The 23,675-nt window shown below is 41.3% G+C and overlaps 1 protein-coding gene across 5 annotated transcripts in view; it reads right to left on the reverse strand.

Annotated features, from left to right (window-relative positions):
- The window catches only part of ELF1 (E74 like ETS transcription factor 1), a 100,817-nt gene that overhangs the window by 3,690 nt on the left and 73,452 nt on the right, over positions 1-23,675 (reverse strand). For 3 of the 5 annotated variants that reach the window (XM_084767940.1, XM_084767942.1, XM_084767941.1), the window contains exons 3-8: positions 18,170-18,353; positions 11,882-11,989; positions 9,333-9,497; positions 6,380-6,463; positions 5,239-5,431; positions 2,473-2,922 (exon numbers count right to left, since the gene is read on the reverse strand). In XM_084767940.1, the coding sequence (XP_084624066.1) occupies positions 2,473-2,922; positions 5,239-5,431; positions 6,380-6,463; positions 9,333-9,497; positions 11,882-11,989; positions 18,170-18,353 (1,184 nt within the window). Of the gene's footprint in view, positions 1-2,472; positions 2,923-5,238; positions 5,432-6,379; positions 6,464-9,332; positions 9,498-11,881; positions 11,990-18,169; positions 18,386-23,675 lie in introns of all 5 variants that reach the window. The other 2 variants (XM_084767944.1, XM_084767943.1) reach the window with 2 other exon arrangements.

Consider the following 23,675-nt stretch of genomic DNA (forward strand, 5'->3'; position numbering starts at 1 on the left):
TTTAATTTTGGAGGCAGGGTCTTGCTGTGTAGCTCTGTCTGGCCTAGAACCTTCTATGCTGACCAGGCTGATTTCAAACTTATAATGACCCTCCTGAATGTTGAGATTACAGGCATGCCCATCTTTAATAGCTTTCTAGAGAGGTAGAGCTAGAAGAGAGCAAGAGTTAAGTAATAATGTTTGTTTAAGACAGGGTTTCTCTGTTTAGCAGAGCCCTGGCTGTCCTGGACTCTGGTAGACCAGGCTGGCCTCAAACTCACAGAGATCTGCCTATCTCTCTGAGTGCTGGGATTACAGGTATGCACCTCTGCACCCGGCTTGGAGTCAAACCCTTTAAAGAGAACATAATGGTAAACCAGCACTTGGGATGCTGAGACAGGAGGGCTGTGAGTTCAGGTCTGTCTGAGCTACATAGCAAGACCCTGTCTCGAAAACAAGGAAAGGGAAAGAGGCAGTCATTAAATTGCAAAGGTGGTGTGTATATTAATGGTTACATAGAAGATAGATTGTATGGGAGTACAGCCTGGTAATTAGGAGTCTTAAGAAAGTTGGGTGGCAAAGTGGCTCAGTAAGTAGGGTGCTGCTGCCAAACATGATCATCTGAGCTAAACTCCTGTGGTGGAGGGAAAGAGCTGACTTCTACCAGTGGCCCTCTGACCTCTGCCTGCCTCTGCCTCCTGGGTGCTGGGATTAAACTCAAGGCTAGTAATAAAGATTTAATAGGTGGGCGAGGTATGCCTCATACTAATGATGTGGTAGTATTAGGCAAACAGAGTGAATTTTAAAAAACCTTAGGTGCCAGGCTTTTCCAAAATATACTGTGTCTCCCCTATGCTTCCCATCTGAACCAAGTATCTTTGGAGAAATCAGAGTTTGAGTAGGTACCTGACCTAGCCACCAATTTAAAAAAATGTGTGTGTGTGTGTGTGTGTGTGTGTGAGTGCACACATGCCACAAGGCACACTTGTCCATGTCAGAAGACAACTTGAGTCCAGGCAGTTCTCTTCTTCCACCATATGGGTCCCATAGAAAAAAACGGATCACTGAAGCAAATGCCTTTACCTGCTGAGCCATTCCACTGGCCCCTAAATTTTCTTTTTCTTTGTTTGCAGATAGGGTCTTAATTATAATATAGCTCAAGCTTGCCACAAGATTATGATCCTCCTGCCTCAGTATCCTGAGATGAGACTGTAGCTGTGCACTACTGAACAGGCAAGCACAGAGATAGCTTAGCAGCCTGGGGACCCTACCTGCATCAAGCTGCACATATACCCCACGTCACAGAATAGTACTTTCTTAGCAACCCTTGGTGATTCCTATTTTGTGGTTAGTTCCCATTCAAATGTGTCTAAGAATATATCTGGACATGAGTCTGGGTACCCAATCTGACTGAACTCATTTTAGGAACATCTGCAGTAAGGCAAACAGTGTCTTCCCAGTCAACTTTTAAGCGGAAAACAATCCCTATTTACCATCTTCTGTCTATGCACAAGGGACACTCATGATTAAAATAAAGTGCATCATGACATGCATAATAAACAAAGGCTTATACAACCCTTAGAAAGTAACTCCTTTTCCTGGAACCCAAAAGAAAGCCCTAAACTGTTAACTACTGTTCTGGGGCACTCAACTCAAGTAAGACAAAACTTCTTGCTACTTTATCTTGTGTGTGTGTGTGTGTGTGTGTGTGCGTGTGTGTTCAATTCTTTGAATAAGACACCAAGAATCTGGACACACCTGATCTGGATAAGGCCCCACCAATACCACTATACTCAGGTAGATTCCATTTTTAAAAATAAAGTCATACCAAGTGTTTACATAAATTATGGATAAATAGCATTGTCATTTGTCTGTAACTATGTATGACCTTGCCACCTTGTAAATGCAGTGACCCTCATTTTACATGTAAATGCTTTGTTGCAGGGGTTGACAGCTTCCTTAAGGTAAACAGATAAGTAACTGTCTGACTTCAGAGTCTAATCTTTACAATACACACCACTTCTTAAGTCCTGAGTAACAACAGCTGAGGATGGATGCTTACTATTTTAATTTTTAACTTTTACACACACACACACACACACACACACACACACACACACACACACAAACAGACATACACAGACACACACACAGAGACACATAGACACACATACATACACACACAGATACAAACACACACATACACACAGAGACACAAACAGACACACACAGAGAGGCACATAGACACACATCCATACACACAGAGACACAAACAGACATACACATACACACACACACACACACACACACACACACACACACACTGAAAAATAAAAAAGGAACCACTGATTGAATTGGAGAACTGATATAATTTTGCTCCTTAAACAATCTGTTGACCAAGAATTCTACTTTCTGAATCCTGACCCACTAACGAACAGTCCCTCCACTCAGAATATCCCCCAGTGATGCTCTCTGGTCACTTTGTTTCCTCACCTAATACTCTGAACTGAAGGATTTGCTGTTTCTTCCTGCATGGTGCTGGTTATGGCTGCTTCTCCTTCTGGGATGGCTTGTACTGGCTGCACTACATGAACAGTCCGGAAGAGCTGCGTGGGAAAGGGCGACTGTGAGGGCTGCACTGTCCTCAGAACTTCTGATGGTTGTCCGACATCCATGGGATCTTTGGGTTTTGTGGCTTTAGAATTCCCAGGTTTTAAAATTGTGGTAGCCCCTCCTTTTATTCCTGGACTTGAAGACACTCTTGATCGGTTTGCTTGATTGCGACTTGATGTGGTTGTTGAAGATAAGGTCTGCTCTGAAGACTCTACGCTGGAACTTGGGTCTTCATCATCTATGTATATAAGATCTTTGGGCATTTCTTTAAACTGATACACCAAGCGCTGACCTTCCACTTTAGCAAGAATACCTCTTTGGTAATAGTACCTAGTCAAAACAGACAATTTCAACAGTATCTTATTAAATCAAATATAAATTAAGATGACATTCAACAAAATCAATTTTTCCTAATCATAAAATTTTAGGGCTGAATTTTAAAAATGAAGAAATTTGTTGTTCATGGGTTTTTATTTATGTATATATCTTTTTAAATTTTTATACACAGATTAAATCCTTATGAGGAACTGGAAAGATGACTTAATAAAGTGTCTGATTGCCTAAGATCCTGGGCTCCAATCTCAAGTACCTATGCAAGGGCTGGCCCAGTGGCACACATCTGTAGTCCAATGCTGAGGAGAAAAACAAGCAGATCTCCCCAGTTCACTGACCAAGCAGCCTAGCTGAAGCACTGAGCTCCATGAGAGACCAGGTATCAAAATACAATATGAAGAGTGATCAAGGAAGATACCCAAACATTGACCTTTAACTTCCACCACATGTACCATGCACATACCCAGAAACACCACACACAAGTCCTTATTAGCAACTCAATCTAAGGTGCATTCGGACTAGAGAACTGTGGAGAATGACTGGACCTTTGCTTCTCTTCCTTCCTGTGTAGGTACCCTGCTGCTAAATTGCTGGGATAATCAAACCTACTGAAAACCTCAGGATATCATTTCCCCCTCCCTCCCTTACTAGCATGAACTCATAAAAGCTTAAATTTAACTTAATTAGACAAAATTTAGTGATTCAAATATCAGTGGTTTTAATAAAATCAAGAACATACCGCTCCCAAGGATCCCTTTCATCCCTCTCCAGAAGAGAAGAGGAAACACAAGAAAGAAAAAGCACCTGGAAAAATGCTTTTTCCAGGAAAAAGAAAGAAAATGCCCAGGATGCTATAAAGTCACCACGGTGAGTAGCCATGCACACCTGGTCCATCTTGTGTGTTTGCTGCTCTATCACCCACTGTCAGCCTACAGGTGGAAGAGCAAGGCTGACAGAAGGATGCTCCTCAGGAGGAAACAACACTGAATGCCCCCTATTCAAGATGATGGGGCCAACCCCAATAAACACATTTGGGATATAAAACAAAACAAAACCAAAAATACTTTCCTTAGGGCTAGAGAGATGACTCATCAGTTAAGAGCACTTGTTCTTGAAGAGGACCCAGCACCCACATAATGTCTGTAGCTAATTACAAGAGATCTAATGTCACCTTCTGACCTCTGTAGGCATCAGGCATGTACATAATGCACAGACATATGCCAGCAGAACATTCATATGCATAACGTTAATCTTTTTTAAAAACTCACTAAGTTCCAACAAAAAAGAAGAGGAAGAGGAGAAGGAGGAGGAGGAGGAAAAGAAGCAAAGACGCAGCCCAAGCAGTTATACATTTTAAGGTAATAAGAGACAAATGAAGACGTTGTAAGCCAGGCATGGTGGTGCACACCTTTAATCCTAGCATTTCAAGGTAGAGACAGATGGATCTCTGTGAGTTCAAGGCCAGCAGGGTCTACATAGTGCAAGCCTGTCCAAAAAAAAAAAAAAGAAGAAGAAGAAAGAGGAGGAGGAGGAGGGGGAGGAGGAGGGGGAGGAGGAGGAGGAGGAGGGGGAAGAGGAGGAGGAGGGGGAGGAGGAAGAGTTCTAATTAAAGACTGACAAGCCATATATCCTCTAATCATTTCTATTTCAAGTCTTTCTCAAGCAACACATATCAGGAATAATTAATGATACAGTCACAGAAAAACAAAACAAAAATAGGTTTAAGTTACTTTATCTAATGTCAATATTGAAGTATCCATTATTCTACAATAATAACATCTGAGATTCACAATTTAACGTTTTCTGATCTCTTTGTAAGTAAAGCACAGGTTGGGTATCTAATTTCTGAAATGCTTGTAACCAACAGGGTCCCAAGGTTTTGGAGGAACTCTAAATATTTACGTAGGTCCCACCAGTTGAACATCCAAACTTGGAAATGCCCTCAAATCCAAACTGCTTATAACCCACTTACTGTTGCTCAAAAGTTTCAGAACCTGGATTCCTTCCAGGCTAGATTCTGCTGTTTGAATGACTATTTGTAGAAGAAAAGTACTTCGCCCAATTGGAATAAGATTTAACTTTACATGCATGCTGTTTTGTGTAAGTACTGTCATCTTCCATAATTACATACACAGGCTGGGGATACAGCTCAGTGGTAGAGTGCTTGGCTAGCGTGCACAGAGCCCGGGGTCCATTCCCCAGCACGACAAAAGCAAACAGCATACATACAATCATAGTCTTTAATTGTTAAAAAGTCACCTGTTTTTCAATACCTGGAAAGGATATGCCTAGCATTACAAAAATTCCACATACCTGAGTGCTCTTCCCATGGTCTCATAGTTCATATCAGGCTTGTTTTTGTGCTTCCCCCACAATCTAGACACCGCTTTAGAATCGACCAGTTTAAAAATGCCTTTTTCTCGCTGTGTCCATTTGATGTATTTAGGACAGGTAGCTTTGTCCTGAAGCAGAGCCAGTAAAAACTCCCAAAGGTAGATTGTGTTTCCTGAAACAAAATCAATTTACTTTAATGGAACATATTTGCCTTTAAAAGAGCACAAAGTGACAAACCACAGGACCGGAAGTCTTAGAAGGTCCATCTTTATCCACATACAAATAAGATAACGTTCAATTAACTGATGGTCTCTCAAAGTGGTATCTAAAGATAAATATTCCCTCAGTGTTGGGAATACGGCCGTAATTCTTAGAGTCTAGCAGAGACCTCACTAACCCTATAAATGTCATATGAGCAGCAATCTTACCAACCGATTCATGATGGCCTAAGGGCCATTCACGAACAGCCACTGGACTGTTTCTGTCTGTTCTTTAAAAGCCATCACATAGAGAAGACATCAGAAGTATATTTTTTAACAACCCTTTCAATAGTTGTTCTCTTTATATCAGAATCAGCAAACCAACTATGATAACATCCTTCAAATTGGAGCAAGAGTTGTAAAAACACTAGAACTCCAACACACCATAGTAAGGCTCTACAAGTGAAACTCCAGACTAGCTAAACTGCTGCAAAATTTTGCTGAATGCATTAATGGATTATTTTTATAGGAAAATAAAAATAAATGAAATAGATTTGATAGGCTACTTTGTTACCAGCCTCTTTACAGAAATTGATAACAGTATTTCATAAGCCCAGTCAACAGCATGTTCTATTTGGCTACAACAAGAAAAGTGATGAGTTGGGTTTGCTGGTGCCGCATCTTAATTCAGCACCTAGGAGGTGAGAAAAGCTCAGCAGCTCAAGATCACCCTCAGCTACTAAGCAGTTCAAGACTACAAGGTTTAACACACCCAAGGTAGTCATTTGTTACATGTGTGTGTCACTACACACACACACACACACACACACACACACACACACACACACACACACACACACGGAAGAAGAAAGGGGAGGAAAGGGAACTAGACCTGTTAGGCAAAGGATATCAGCACTTACCCTTCCCATCTTTATTTTTCTTTTTCACAGATATATTTGGTGTGGTGGCTGGGGAATCTGGCCGTGGTGGTTTTGTTTTTCTTCCTGAAATCAGAATAGCTCTGTATAATAATTTCAAGTTCAAAACTTTCATACGTTGGTCATACAAACTGGTCTCTCAAAATGTTATTTAAAAGAAAAATAACTTTGGTAACAATTAAGCATGAAGTAGGTTAGATCACGAACAATTACTTCTATGTGAAATTATACCTCAGGACTAGAGACATAGTTCAACATCAGAGTCTTGTCTAACATCCACAAGCCCGGAGTTTAGTGCCTAGCAAACAGGGATGGGGGTGGGAATGGTAAAGAAAGCAGAACACTGGATTTTCTCTGAGATCACCATACTAGTGCTTTCTCTTAAATTTTGGAATAATTTTTTGGTTTTTGGTTTTTTTTAGGCAAGGTTTTTCTGTGTAGCCTTGACTGTCCTGGACTTGCTTTGTAGACCAGGATGACCTTGAATTCACAGCCATCTTCCTGCCTCTGCCTCTCAGAGTGCTGGGTTTAAAGGCATGCTGCCACCATACCCAGCTAATTTTTAAATTCTTTTTTTTTGGGGGGGTAGGGGAGTTGAATACAAGGTTTCTCTGTGTAGCTTTGGCTGTCCTGGACTCACTTTGTAGACCAGGCTGGCCTCCAACTCACAGTGATCCACCTGGCCTCTGCCTCCCAAGTGCTGGGATTAAAGGTGTGAGCCACCATACCCAGCAATTTTTAAAATTCTTGATACCTACAAAACTTGGCTTAAAAAATTAGCCATAAAACTGTGTGTTGTGGTACACATCTTGAATCCCTACACTTAGAAGCTGGAAGCAAAAGCAGGTGGCTCTCTCTGAATTCGAAGCCAGACTGATCAGGTATGGCGGGGTGGTGGGTTTCTTTATTGTGAGACAGGATCTTGCTTTTGAAAAGACTGCAAGGCAGGAACTTAAGCAGGAACTGTGGAGGAATTCTGTTTGCTGGCTCAAGGTCATGTCTACTTAGCGTTCTCACACTGCCCAGGACCACCTTGCATAGGGATGGTGCTGCCCATAATTGGCTGCTTTGCCCACAACAAAAATTAGCATTCGAGACCCACTGATATGCTAGAAGACAAATCTGATGCAAAAATTCCTGAATTCTGTCTTGCCCCTTTCCAGCTTTAGGCTGTGTCAAGTTGACAGCTAAACCTAAGACACTCTCAATGTGTGAAAAGTTAAAGATTCTCCTTTAACATACTCCAACGCCCTTTTCTTCAAATGCCTGCAGAATTGTAACATTCTTCAGTTTTTTCCTATTGGAACCCTGTAATGGAATCTTCGGTAGACTGGACTTTTCAAACTATGCCCTAGGGCATGAGGGCCTCTGGGCCCCACACTTGGAGGAAGGGAACATCTGGGTCATTCTTGGCTACACAGGGACTTCAAAGCTAGTCCTGGATTCTTTTTTTTTTTTTTTACTTTCATTCAAAGTTTTATTTTTATTTTATTTTTTTTCTCCTTTATTAATTTATTCTTGTTACATCTCAATGGTTATCCCATCCCTTGTATCCTCCCATTCTTCCCTCCCTCCCAATTTCCCCTTATTCCCCTCCCCTATGACTGTTCCTGAGGGGGATTACCTCCCCCTCTATATGATCATAAAAATATGGAACGCTTCACGAATTTGCGTGTCATCCTTGCACAGGGGCCATGCTAATCTTCTCTGTATCGTTCCAATTTTAGTATATGTGCTGCCGAAGCGAGCACTAGTCCTGGATTCTTGACAGCAGCATTTCTTAAGCAGATAAACAGGCTGCAGAGATGGCTCAGTTGTTAAGAGCACTTGTTGCTCTTGTAGAGGACTCTCTCTCCCAGCACCCACATGACGCCTCTGGCCTCTGTGAGCATCCACAATCACACCCATGCACGCACACATAATTTTAAAAAAAAAAAGGATAAAATCTTTAGGATATAAATAAAATAATAAAACAAAGAATAATGAAAGAAAAGGAAGACCACAAAACTATGTCCTCAAAACAAAGCTGACCTACCCTCACCCCCAGGCCTTTTGTTTGTTTGTTTGTTTGTTTTATTGGGCTGAAGAGAAAGACAGAGGTGTTGGATAAAGAATTTAGAGCCAGGCGTGGTGGCGCACGCCTTTAATCTCAGCACTTGGGAGGCAGAGGCAGGTGGATCGCTGTGAGTTTGAGGCCAGCCTGGTCTACAAAGTGAGTTCAAGACAGCCAAGGCTACACAGAGAAACCCCATCTTGAAAAACAAACAAAAAAATTAGATAAAAACTTAAAGCTTTAATAATTGGAAATTCTGGCTTGGCAAATTGGCTCATTTGCTACCAAACTTGGCAACTTGAGTTAGAGCCATTGTCACACATGGTGAAAGAAGAGAATAAACTCTATGTAAGTTGTTCTCCTGTAACCCACACACATGCACCATGGCATACACACACACACACACACACACACACACACACACACACACACACACACAAATAAATAAAAGTCAAAGAGCTGAAAAATCTTTCAGTTAGATCAACTATTTTAAGTACATAGTAGATAGACAGACAGATAGATAGATAGATAGATAGATAGATAGATAGATAGACAGACAGATAGACAGACAGACAGATTGATTTGGTTTTTCAAGACAGGGGTTTCTCTGTGTAACAGCTCTGGCTGTCCTGGAACTCGCTCAATAGTCCAGGCTGACCTCAAACTCATAGAGATCCACCTGCCTTTGCCTCCCAAGTGCTGGGAGTAAAGTTGTGTGCCAGCATAAGATATTTTTAATGACTAATATAGAGAAATACCTCAATTTGTTTCATGTCCTCATTTTTCTTACCTATCTTAACTAATAGAGAAGCACCTTCTAATAAAAAGCATATATGGATTCTACATCAATACTGACTTAATCCTAACAAGCTGGACACTCACCTTTCTTTCTTTTAGGCTGTTCTGGGGATGAGGCTCCTGGGGAGTCTGCACTTGTCTCCTGCACTTGCCGAGTTTCCATCACTTCAGGAATCCCATCTAACGTGACGGACACGTGGGTGATTGGGGCAGCAATGTCATCTTCAGAGGAACTAAATATATTATTATCTAAGGAAAATGAAACCAGTTATAATCAGTTGTGTATTGTAAACAAAATCATTTACTGTTTATATAAGCTCTCTCCTTTGTCTCCCCTCAGCCCAGGCTTGGCTTCCCACCAGACTATCATCTCTCACCATGTCTGCTTTCTGAACTCAATTCTCATCTCACTGCACTAAATTTCTATACAAATGCTCTGTTCTCCAATAACAAGAAGGGAACATCATAGCACAAATAACCTCCCTATAATTTACTGAGGAAAACAAACAAACAACCCGAACTCCACAGCATGTCTCTCACAGTTTTCACAATCTAAAGCAAATCTACCTTGCAGTCTCATTCCCTGCTCACCATGAAGCTTAGCACTTTAGCCATACACACAAAAACATCTTTCTGTTAAAAGTTAAAAAAAAATTTTTTTATAAGTTAGTGCTCTGGATCTCTTCCAAGTTGAATACTCATTTTTGTCCTCTCTGTCTAATGTTGTGTAATTGTCATCTGGTTACAACACTCTCTCCATAAAGCTGAGTGCCCATGCCTCCAGAACACTATGCTATCACTTCTATGGCCTTTACTTCTGGCTTTTATACTTGTTTACACACATGAATGACTTCAAAATTAAAGTGTAAGATTGAAGAAAGAAGCAATAGCTATTCTTTTTATATTATACCATTGCTGAACATACTGCTGTGAACATCACAAACAATCAGCAAGTGCCTTCATGTGACTTCGTAACTATGGTTTCAAGTTTCACTTCCCTCTTGTCAGATAGGCTCAAAGGAGAAATAGGTTTAAAAGTAGGCTAATTATCTGGCAACAAAGAATTTTATACAACAAATGGTTAGGAATTTTGTCAATAGGCTTTTGCCGATTCAATAGTTGTCTGTAAAGGTGACTATAGTAGCATTGGAAAGATGGCTCAGAGGTTAAGGGCACTGACTGCTCCTCCAGAGATCCTGAATTCAATTCCCAGTAACCACATGGTGGCTCACAACCAACTATAATGTGATCTGATGCCTTCTTCTGACCTGCTGGGGTATTTACAGGCAGAGCATTGTGTACATAATAATAAATAAATAATAATTGTTTTTAAAAGATGGCCATATTATACTAGTCTGAGTTCAAAACCAATGAGAGGCTGGAAAGATGGCTCAGCAGTTAAGAGCACTTGGTGCTCCCCCAGAAGACCAGGGGTCAGCTTCTAGCACCCACATCATGACTCAACCCTCTGTAGCTCTAGTTCCAGGACAGAAAACACCCTCTCTGGCCTCCATTGGCACTGAACACATGCAGTGCACATGTATACTTGCAGACAAAACACTGATGCACATAAAGTTCTTAAATATTAAATAATCTGGGGCTGGAGAGATGGCTCAGTGGTTAAGAGCGCCGCCTGCTCTTCATAAAGGTCCTGAGTTCAATTCCCAGCAACCGCATGGTGGCTCACAACTATCTGTCATGTGATCTGATACCCTCTTCTGAAGATAAAGCACTCATATACAATAAATAAATACATTTTTAAAAAATTAAATAACCTTAGCCCTCAGGAGGCAGAGGCAGGAGGATCTCTTTAGACCAGACTGGTCTACAAAGCAAGTCCAGGACAGCCAAGGCTATTACACAAAGAAACTCTGTCCCTCGAAAAACAGAAAACAAACAAACAAAACAAAACAACAACCAAAAAACAGGTGAAGAGACAGGAGTTTATAAGTGTGATGGGGTGTACTGTATGAAATTCCCGAATAATTAATAAAAATATCATGTTGGGGAAAAATATTTTTGCATTATCTGCTATTTCACAAAGGACAAATTACTTTTTATTCTAAAAAGTTCATCAAATTTAAAATCATTTAAGCATAATTCTTTCCTTTCTTACTCTCTCTCTCTCTCTCTTTCTTTTTCTTTTTTCCTCTGTGTAGCCTTGGCTATCTGGAACTTGCTTTGTAGACCAGGCTGGATTCAAATTCCACCTGCCTCTGCCTTCCGAGTGCTGGGATTGAAGGTGTACGACACCGACACCACCCGGTTTAAGCAGAACTTTTGTTTTGTTTTGTTTTGTTTTGTTTTTTGGTTTTTTGAGACAGGGTCTCTCTGTGTTAGCCTTGACTGTCCTGGACTTGCTTTGTAGACCAGACTGGCCTTGAACTCACTGTGGTCCACCTGCCTCTGCCTCCCGAGTGCTGGCATTAAAGGCATGCGCCACCACGCCCAGCTCTTAAGCAGAACTTTTAACAAAAGTACCACAATTAGAATTTGTTTCTTACAATGTGCTTAGGACCCACAAAAGAAAAAAAAAAACCAGCCTCTCCTGGTCCCTTGGCATTTACTCACTAATGGAGACAGCAAGAATAACTTAGCAATCTGTACAGACATACGCCATCTTCAGCACTCACTTATTCGCTTTTCATCCAGTATAGGGCCGGGAGAATCCATATTGAGGAGTGCCTCAGCAGCCTCAATGGTCTCAATTGTTTCCTCTCCATTTTGACAAGAAGCCTCAACTACAATAAATAAAAAAAATAGTATTAGCTACTCTGAAATTCAGTCACAGTGCTCATCTCCTGAACCAGGATATATCACTTCATATTGAGCTTGTAGCTTGATTGTATATAGGCTATAAGATACAGAACATATGCCATAATACCAAATTTGAGGTGGTGGCAGTCTATAAGGTCTCACACTAGCCATGTCTTTTGTTTATTTATTATGATTATTGTTGTATTGCTGTTGTTACTATTATTATGTGTGTGTGTGTGTGTGTGTGTGTGTGTGTGTGTGTGTGTGTGTATGCATTCATGTATGGATTTTGGGTTTTGTCAACTTGACAAAAGAAAGCTCCAGTAATCTGGGAAGAAGGAACCTCAACTGAAAAAAATGTTCACACACACACACACACACACACACACACACACACACACAAATGTTCACATCAGATTAGCCTGGATTGATTCAGGAGTGCCTGCCCCACTGTAGTAGTCCTGGGTTGTATAAGAAAGCAGGTGCAGGTTGGGGTATGAAGAGATGGTTCAGTGGTTAAGGGCATTTGCTGCTCCTGAAAAGGAATGGGATTTGTTTCCCAGCACCTGTATGGCAGCTCACCCTTAACTCAAACTCCAGGGGGCCATGCACATAAAGAGTAATTTTCTTTTTAAAGGCAGGCCGAGCAAAGCGTGGAGAGCAAGCCAGTAAGCAGCACTCCTCCATGGCCTCTGCTTGAGTTCCTGCCTCTGGGTTCTGCCTTGAGTTCCTGCCCTGACGCCCCTGAATAATGGACTATGATGTGGAAGTATAAGCCAAATAAACCCTTTCCTCCCCAAGCTGTTTTGGGCATGGTGTTTGTCACAGCAATAAAGAGGCAAACTAAGACATACACTATAGCTTGGGATAGCCTCACACTTGCAGAAATACTCCTGCCTCATCCTCCCAAGGCCTGGAACACAGGTGTCAGCCACCAACCAATTGCCTTTTTATTTTGTTTTGTTTTGGGGGCATGTATGTGTGATATGTATGGACCAGGACACAGACAGTTTTGTGGAGTTATTTCTTTCCTCCCCCCTTGCCATAGGTTCTGTGGACTGAACATAGGCCATTATGCTTTCCCAGTACGAGCCATCTCACCAGCTCTTCTTTGGCTTTAGTGACTGTCTACGTTATATAGCCCTAGCTGGCCCAAAACATATGATGTGAGACCAGGCTGCCTTCAGAACTACAGTGAACCTCCTGCTCCTCCCTCCTGACTTGTGAGATCACAGGCATTCACCACCATAAAGTAATTAATCTTCATATTATTAGAAACATTGAATAAAATTAAAGTTATAAGACATAATTAACAAAGCCCTCTGTGTTCATTCATGGCTTCAGACACAACCAATGAGTGGTTAATCTTCCACCCATGCCCTCCCACCACCCCAAGTCCTGAGTTCCTACAAAGGATCACTATGAAGGAATCCAAGTCTCCATTTTTATTCATGTGTTTGGTTGCTGTTTTGTTTGTTACTTTTGTAATCTGTATGCATGATACAAACATGCGTGTGGAGGTCAGAGGGCAAGCTTAAGGAGTTGGCTTTTTCTGGCCACCATATGGGTCCCTGGGATCAAACTCTGATCACCAGGCATTTGACAGCAAACGCCTTTACTCACTGAGCCCTTTTCACCAGCCCTATTTTCTCCCACATGGGAAAATTCACGATGAGGCTGGTCTAAAATAGCAGATCCTCTGTCTCTGACTTCAACGTCTTGGAATTACAAATCTGAGCCTGCTCCTCCATATTTTATCTCTAAGTATTTTAGCTTGTATTTTAAAAAGATAAGGAACTTAACACAATGATACCACCTGGTATTAAAAAAAATTGACATTACATAATTACATAATGCCATTTGCATCCCTCAAAATCCCTTCCAGGTGGTGATGGAACACGAGGCAGAGCACTTGCCTCACATACACAAGGCCCTGGATTCTATCGCCAGCACCAGGAACAACCATAACCATGACCAAAGCAAACAACGGCAACTGCAGGAGGTGGGTAGACAGTGTCTTTACAGACGCCAGTTAAAATGAGATCATCGTGGTAGACTAAACTATGATTCTGTCAACCCGCTACGAAGTCTGGACTTGGACAGTAGTCAGGGAGACTCTATGAAGACAGGGGAGAAGCCAGTCAGTCATCAGTGAGCATGGGAGAAAGACACCCAGCAGGCCAGTGCCTCAGCCAACAAGGAAATGCTTCCTTCTGTCAGCTTCTCAGTGGTAGGTGCTGTGTTAGAGCAGCCCAGGCAACAAGGCGGCTGCTCTGCCCGTGTCCATGTCTGCTTTCCCCACACCTCGCAGCTTCTTCTGTCCTGCCTTGCCCACTCTGGAATGAAGGGAGCTGGAAGTGCTTCCCCTGCTCACCCATGGCTTGGACAAGCACGGGGATCTAAGGGCTTGAGTGGTGAGAACAGACAGGGAGGAGGAAGACATAAACTACAAACAATCTGGCTTCTAAGATCCGGCTTGCTTTCTGACACCAGGCTGAGACTTTTCTGTTTTCTAGGAAGGTACCTGTTGTACCTTGTCATTTGCTCTTTTCAGGTCTAAATGCAAAGGAATAATACTCTAAAGGAAAACGGCTCCTTTTTCTAAAGATTCTTGGCCTGCTTTCCTAGTTTCAAGTTCTTCTTTGGGGATCAATGTTCTTTAATGATGACTAAACCCAGGATAAGCACCCTTCCAGAAGAAATTGGTTTCTACCTAACACTGAATGGAGCTCAACTCTAAGGCATAAAGTTGCACTGGAATACACTATAATATACTGACGGAATACACGTCAGGTCAAGTCAAGGCACAACAGACACATGATGGCAGATTGTATCGATCACAGCCAGCAATAAACAGAAACTAGAACCTGGCCAATCCAACTTCCTTACTGGTAAAGGAGAAGTAAGTTTAACCACCAAAAATGTATTCACTGATCTGTTATAACAAAGAAGAAAAAATGAATCTGAAAGTCACTGAATCCTTTGGTCCTAAGGGTTCCATGTCATAAAGTTCGGCCTTTTGATTATTTTTCATCATCTTTTCAGCATGTCGGGTAAAACAATATTTTCATTTCACACTGTATTTGGTTCTTTTCTTCTTTCTGAGACGAGATATCATGAAGTCCATCTTGACTCTCCTGCTTCTACTTCCCAAGTGCTGGGGTTGTAAATTTATGAGCTTGTACCACCATGTATCAGGCACACCATACGTATTTGCTTACTAAATAAAACTCTTACTCATATATATTAAACATTTATTTTTTTACTCATTAACATGACTAATCAGATTCTATGTCCATTAACAGTATATAACTTTTTAAAAAGCTCTTTCTACACATTAGTCATTTGCCTTTTTATTTTAGCTATAATTGGAGGAGGGAATGAAAAACGTTTCCAATATTTGATGAAAACGTCAATGTTCTTTCTTCTCCTTTCCACATATATATATAAAGAAAACATATATATACACACATACACATATATATATCATCTGTGTGTGTGTGTGTAATTTTTTGGTTTTTCTATACTAAACATTGGAATCTACTTTGCTACTTTAAAAAATATTTATTATGAGTGCTTTACCTGTATCTATATATGTATATATGTATGTGAACCATATGCATGTCTGGTGCCCTTGGTGGGGGGAAGTCGAAAGAGGGCACTGGATGCCCTGAAACTAGTATTACAGACCATTGTAAATCCGCCTGCCTCTGCTGGGATTAAAGGCGTGTGCCACCACGCCCAGCTGCAAGAAGTTTTTATTGAATGTATATTAGGTGTCAGGTATTGTGCCTGATGTTAAAGTAGAGCTGAAAACAAGGCAGTCGGGATGCCACCAAAACACAAACAAAACAACAACAACAACAACCCACTACTCTAACAAAAACCCACTACTCTACCTATTACATCTATTTTCAGAACAATTTCTTTTAAGAATCAAAATGCAAATCCTTGTTTCCAAAGAATTTCCTCAAATATCCTCAACACTTCCAGCCAAAGTACAGGAAAATAAGACATAGAGAACTGGGGCTGGAGAGACAGCTCCGTGCTTAAGAGCTGCTCCTGAAGAGGCCAGGTTCTGCTGCCAGCACCCACATGGTGGCTCACAGATCACGGCTCACAGCCAGTTGTAACTCCAGTTCCGAGCAGGCAAAACCCTCATACATATAAAATAAAAATAAACCTTAAAAAGCATACAAAGCTAAAGCACATACCACTTTCTAAAACTGATTAAAGTATTAGTACATCTCACTTTTACAGTCTGTTCCTCAAGTTTTCATCTTGTACTAGTCTGATCCTAAACAGAAGTCCTCTGTAAATCCCAGGGCTTTCATCACACAATAGGTCATGATGTACTATTTCCAATGTCACTAGTAAGAGAAGAACATCCTATCTCTACAAATAGCTTTCACTTTGTTCTCACACATGTAGCAGGTATATACAAGCACTCAGTGAAGGCTTGATTCAAGTCTTTCCCATATTCATTTCAATACAGTTAGGGGAAAAGAAAAGGGGATCGAGAAGCAGTATGAAACGGGTAAAACAGCAGTGTGCTGTCTACTTTGTCCCATGGGCTCTAGCTTCTACAGGTAATAAAAGTTGACCAACAACAAGTTAAAATCACTCTCTGTATCAAAAATTTTGGGTATACAGCACTCAAAACTGTACTGCATCTGGGTCAGAGGTGAAATGAGACAGGCAAGCAGAGGAGATGATTTCTAGCCCTAGGACCTGCATTTGGTTTGGGGTCGAGCACATCTCTCCATGGTAATAATGTACTTATCAGCCTAATTTCCTTACTGCATATTCTATGCACACCCACCCCTTTTCAAACAATACACCTAGTGTTAGCTAGTCTGCTAGCTGATCTTATCTGCCTCTAGGTTTCTTAGCAACCTCTGACATCATTGCCTGCTCACCACCAGGCATGTGCCAAACTATAAAAGGACAAACTCACCGCCCATCTCTCACCTTTCTCTCGCACTTTCTCAGGGTGCCATCTTCTCTTCTCTTCTCTTCTCTTCCCTTCCCTTCCCTCTCTGTCTGACTGTCTGTCTGTCTGTCTGTCTGTCTCTCTCTCTCTGTCTGCTTCTCTCTTGTCTCTGTCTGTCTGTCTGTCTGTCTCTCTCTGTCTCTGTCTCTCTCTGTCTCTGTCTCTCTATCTCTCTCTGTCTCTCTCCCTCTCTTTCTCTGTCTCTCCCTCTCTCTCTCTGTCTCTCTCCCTCTCTCTCTCTGTCTCTCCCTCTCTTTCTCTGTCTCTCCCTCTCTCTCTCTGTCTGTCTCTCTCTGTCTCTCTGTCTCTCTGTCTCTCTGTCTGTCTCTCTCTCTCTCTCTCTCTCTCTCTCTCTCTCTCTCTCTCTCTCTCTCTCTCTCTCTCTCTCTCCCCCCCCCCTCATGGTCCACTCAGGCCCTAACTTCCCTCAAATAAATCTCTTCATATCAGTTCCATTGTGTCTCCCCCTGCTTATTTTTAAATCCTAACACCTAAGAACCCCAGAACTCCTTGACCCTCACTTACATCATGCTGTACATCTCTGAACAATAACGTAAGTTTCACTCCATAACAATAAAGACTGTTTCCAGTCAAGTGCGTTCCCAACATACACAGGTATAGCAAGGCCCAAACATCATGAACTTGTTTCAGGTGCATGCACAAGGAGGCAAAACTGTGCCCGCCAGTAACCTTTCAGAGTGCTCACTCTATTTATCATCTTCTGACTATGCATAATTGGACACACATATAATTAAAATCAGATGTATCATGGGATGGGGAATTCATAATAGAAACAACAATTATATAACCTAATCTATCAACTAAAATAAAGAACTATACAAACTATACCCTTCAATAGCCAGCCCAGCTTTCCTTTAAACACCATTGAAAAAGATCCAAAGTTTTGTCCTGGGGCTCTTGAATAATCTCTTGCCATGCTTCACTGTCAATCTTGATGGGGTACCCCACTGTAATCTTGATGGGGTACCCCACTGTAATCTTGATGAGGTACCCCACTGTAATCTCAATTATTGCTGTGCTATGAATAGAGTTACCTTTAGTTCTTCCACAAATCTGCGTGAGCTCTTATTTTCAAATCTTTGGATAAAAGACCAAAAACCTTGACACATGTGACCCAGCCCCTGACCACCTGTAACAGAAACCCACACACCTGTAAGGGTGATGTTGTCATCATCGTCGTCGTCTATGATTTCTTCTTCAGCAACATCCAATGAGCTTTCAGTAATCATGTCATTAGGCTCCTCCACGCAGGCTAGGCCGGCATAGCTGTTGAGGATATCAGCACCAGGAACATGCTCCACAATGACAGCAGGAAATATAGCAGGATCATCAAGCTGCAAGGGTGGGAGGGAGGCAAAGAGAAAGGCTTTGCTTTTGTTGGATATAATCCAAAGACCTTTTAGTTACTTTTCCAAATAACCCTTGACAGTCATCTTTATTTGTTCATCTTTTCTTAAGTGAGGACTACATCCAATGCAAGCTAGGCAAGAATTCAACCACTGATCTACACCAAACCCTACTGTACAGCTTATGGCAATTTAGTCCCTTTATCATTGTGTGTGTGTGTGTGTGTGTGTGTGTGTGTGTGTGTGTGTATTTCTGTGCCTGTGCCTGTTGTCTGTGTCTATATTTGTTTTGTCTCTTTGAGACAGAATCTTTCTTTGTAGCCCAGGCTCATCTTAAACTCCCTCTCCTAAACTGTGGGTTACCAGTAAGTATATGCCATCATACCTGGCTCCACTACTTATTTTAACAATCATTTTAGGCTGTAAAAACTATGAACCTATTAACATCTAAATTTGAACAATTTATCTTGTCATTTTTTAAGGAGAGAGGGTCTTGTGCATGGCAGGCCGGCCTGCTTGCTATTTACCAGAAGATGATCATGAACTCCTGGTGCGTCGGCCTCCATCTCTGAAGTGCTGGGATTATAGCTGTGCCACTATATGCCTGCTTTCCCATCTTTTCTTTTTTAAATATGAATTGGTGTTTTGACTGCATGTGTGTCGGTGTGAGGGTATCAGCTCTTGGAGTTACAGACAGTTGTGAGCTACCATGTGGGTGCTGGGATTTGAACCTGGGTCCTTTTGAAGAGCAGTCAGTGCTCTTAACCACTAAGCCATCTCTTCAGCTCCTGTTTCTTCATTTTAATAGTCAAGGTTTGGAGTTTTTTGTTTTGTTTTAGTTTGGTTTTCCGAGACAGGGTTTCTTTGTGTATGTAGCCTTGGCTGTTCTGGACTTGCTTTGTATACCAGGTTGGCCTCAAACTCACAAAGATCCACCTGCTTTTGCCTCCCCAAATGCTGAGATTACAGGTGTGTGCTACCATGCCCAGATTTAAAAGTACATTTTAAAATGACATTACATTTTAAAAAGTTAAATATGTTTTAAAATTATGCCACAATATGAACCAGGATGTAAGATACAACACAATGTATAATTAAATAGGCTCTCACTAAAATTTCTTTCACAGAAGAAAATATCAGTTTATTAACTACTACACTGTTACTTGGCATAGAAGTCTCGATTTTAATAACCTTTGACTCACATGAAAACAATTAACTTTCACTTTCCATTATTGTCCCCTTGAAATATGACTGTATTAAGGTTATGAATTTTTCCTACTAATGTCTGTTTATAAAAATTACAGATTTTAAACAGGCGGTGGTGGCGCACATCTTTAATCCCAGCACTTGGGAGGCAGAGGCAGGTGGATCGCTGTGAGTTCAAGGCCAGCCTGGTCTACAAAGCGAGTCCAGGATAGTCAAAGCTACACAGAGAAACCCTGTCTGCAAAAACCAAAACACAAAACAAAAAAAAAATTACAGATTCTAGGCCAGGTATGAGGCACCTTTAGTCCCAGCACTCCAGGAGGAGCAGTTGTTGGAGTTCTGTGGGTTTGGGGCCAGCCTGATCTACATACTGAGCCCCAGCCCAGCCAAAGCTACATAATAAGACCCTGTTCTAGAAATGACACCAAAACCAAAGATTATGGAATTTCAGAACTGAAAATTTAATGTCATCTAGCTACTTTATTCTACCATTGAGAAAACAGCCCCCAAAAGTTTCCAACAATGTACTAAGAATCAACTGAGCTGTTCTTTTCTGTTTTGCTTCACTTCGCTATGTGATGTAGCTTGTGCTAGCCTGGAACTCACTGTGTGGTACAGAGCAGCCTTGAACTCATGGCACCTCTCTGTCTCAGGTTCTCAATGGCAAGGATGACAGGTATAAACTACCATGCCTCACTTCTTTTTGAGTTTCTTATTTTGAAGTAATCTACCTCTAACTTAGAAAAATTGCAAAACGACTTCAAAGGATTTTCACACAACCTAAATTCATATTGCTCTAATTCTAACACTTTACACATTTCTAATATGGTTATCACCTGACATTTTTTCTAACTTGCTTTAAAGTGGGAGTAGTAGTAGACATACTCCTTTAGTTTGTGTTTATGGTGTTTTGTCTGCATGTGTGTCTGTGCATCACATGTGTGCAGTGCCCCAGAAAGCCAGATTATTGGATCCCTTTAAACTGATGTACGGGAGTCACAGACAGTTGTGAGCTACCATGTGGGGGCTGGGAATGAGCCCGGGGTTGTCTGGAAGAGCAGCCAGAGCTCTTAACTGCTGAGCCATCTCTCCAGCCCCACCCCACTACATGTTTAACCCCAAATATTGTCTTATTTCCTAAATGCATTATCTTTTAAAGACAGACAAATCATTAAAAGCAGGAAATTAACTGCTTTTATTTATAATAAAATAGTATAAATAACCATACTATTAACTAACTAATCTACAAATCTGATTCAAATTCCCTTAATCATCTAACTAATGATCATCACAGGAAAGGGTAAAAGAAGTGAAAAGGGGGGGGGGCTGGAAGAGCTCAGGGCCCATGGTAGGAGCACAGGCTTCATTTAGTTAATACCCTATTTATTTCATCATTTTGTTTTGTTTGAAATGGAATCTTACTATGTATCCCAGACTTGCTCGCACTCGAAGTACTCCTCCTGCCTTAGCCTCCTGGGTGCTCAGTATGTATAATCATGCCTTTCTGATTGTAGCATTTTTGAAAAAGTACAGGTCATTTATTGTATAGATTGGGCCCAAAATTTGCATTTGGTTGTTTCCTAGTGCTTAGATCCAGTTTGCATTTTTGACAAGGATTCAAAAGAAGTATTGTTGCATCCCTTACAATAAATCATGCCAGGGACCCCTGAATACTCATTTATAACTTTGACCATTTTTTTTAAAAAGATGTGTTCGTCTTTAATATAATAAGCACTATGTGAGAACATTCTGCTTAAGCATTTCTAGCAAAGTGGGGAAAGTTCCTGTTTATAGAAGATGACACAAGGCACTTAGAAATGTTCCTCAGGAGAGTGTGCTACACTGGAATAACTTATGCCTTTGCTATATACTAAACAGTGCTTACATAACTGCAGAGAAAGGTCAGATAGTGTTTGTAACATCAAAAGCAGGCAATGAATATCATACTATTAACTAAGCTACAAATCTGATTCAAAAGCCCTTCATCTTCCCATTAACGATCATCACAGGGGAGGTAAATGAAAAGTGAAAAAAATTAATTGCTGAGAGTTAATATATATCTTGGGTACTAAATACATAGTATTCTTACCATCAAGAATGATAAACAATTAAATTTATAGATAATGATCTTAAAGCACACTTTACTTCAAAATGTTTCTTTCTGTTTCAGAAAAGTTAGCCAGAACTAACAGGCCTTTCAAACTGTAAAACCAGCTTTGAAACTGAAACTAGAGGCTCAAGAATTTACATTGTGAAACACATAAACACATACATAAACAGTAAAGAAAACATTTAACTTCCAAACCAAAATATAAACATTTGACTTTCCTTTCCTTTTTAAAAAAGGACAGGTGTCTGCAAGTCAGAGGACAAAAGCAGGAGTTGGTTCTCTCCTTCAAGTCAGTCCTGGGAATCAAACTCGGGTCAGCAGGCATAGAGAAGTGCTTTTATTTCCTTGAGCCATGTCATGGACCCTCCCTTTCTTTTTCTTGAGAGGTAATTGGTTCATGTGTAATACAACCTACTATGAACATTTATGTACTAAAACACTTCGCCTTCTCTTCTCTCTTAGGAGTTCAACTTCAATCCACTTCTAAAGGGGCTGAGCCCAGTGTTCAGTGAATTTTCACATGATTTCACTTTATTTTGTACAACCAGATGTACAAGATAAGAACAGAGCTCATCATCCATCTACTGACAGATAAACCCAAGGTTAGCCACTAAGACCAAGAAAGAGGCATGCCAGATGCCACTCACAGGTACAAGACTCACTCAAATGAAATGAGAATATTCCTCCCAATACAACCTAGTTCTTGCAATTTGAACAGAGACTGACAGGAACATAAATATTACAAGAAACACCTTGACCATTTTATCTGAATCTCTATAGCTCCTACACTAGGTATCTGCGTGTGTTATATGCAGAGGCTAGAGGTCTAAGTTGGGGGCGTTCCTCTATTGTTTGTACCTATTTCTAAGACAGAGTCTCACTGATTCAGCAAGAGTAGCCAGCGAGGAGCTCAGGGATCTGCCTATCTGCCCCCCAGTGCTGGGACTATCAGCATGGCTCTTCACACAGCTGCCGGGGACCTGAACTCAGTCCTCATGCCTTTGCCAAGTAAGCATCTCTCCATTTCCCTCTCTTTAGAAAAAAATAATAACTGATATAATTATCTTCCTGTTCTAGTCTACAAAACTGTAGCTGCTACTCTATAGCCAACCATAGCTAATTATTCTTTCCACATAATTCGCAGATCTTAAGAACACCTTGTCAGCTGGGCATGGTGGCACACACCTGGCAGAGGCAGGCAGGTTGCTGGGTGTTCGAGGCCAGCCTGGTCTACAAAGCGAGTCCAGAACAGCCAAGGCTAACACAGAGAAACCCTGTAGGGTGGAGAGGGGACACCACCTTGTGAAATACTATAGTGCCCTCCCTAGAGAAAACTACTGTTACCAGTTTCTTTGTTCCTTGGCAAAAATCATCCATGTATACATCATAAAGAAAAATCCCAAGTGGGATTAAAGGCACATGCCGCCGCCACCCCGCTGATAACCCATTCTTACCAAGAAGTCACAGGTACTTTGCAAAAGACTTGTACTCTGTAAAGGAGTTTCAGTGTTCTTAAATAGGTTTAAAATAAAACTGTTCAGGGTGAGAGTCTAGAAGTTTGAACCAACTGGATTTGCTTCATGAGGTTCATCACTCTGCCAGCAGCAATTGCAAGGACCCCCCACATACACACACACACATACACATACACACTCACAATCAGGAGGCTAAGGCAGGAGGATCACAAATCTCAGGTTTGCTTGCGATACACAGTATAGGTCAACACTCACAACATAAGGACACCCACCCCAAAAAACAGAGAGCCAGAACAATATGAAGCAGGCAATATGGGAGGGGATAGGGAGGAGGGGCAGGGACCAAGAAAGGAAAAACTAAAGCCAAGCACAAAGGCACAAAGCTCAATGGCAGACTGCACAGGCCCCAGTTCCAATGCTCAGTGATATTAAGGAAAAAATAAACACACACACACACACACACACACACACACACATACACACACACACACACACACTCATGAAAAGAAAATATTCCCT

The sequence above is a fragment of the Acomys minous genome (assembly GCF_964271855.1).
Source record: "Acomys minous genome assembly, chromosome: 18".
Lineage (NCBI taxonomy): Eukaryota > Metazoa > Chordata > Mammalia > Rodentia > Muridae > Acomys > Acomys minous.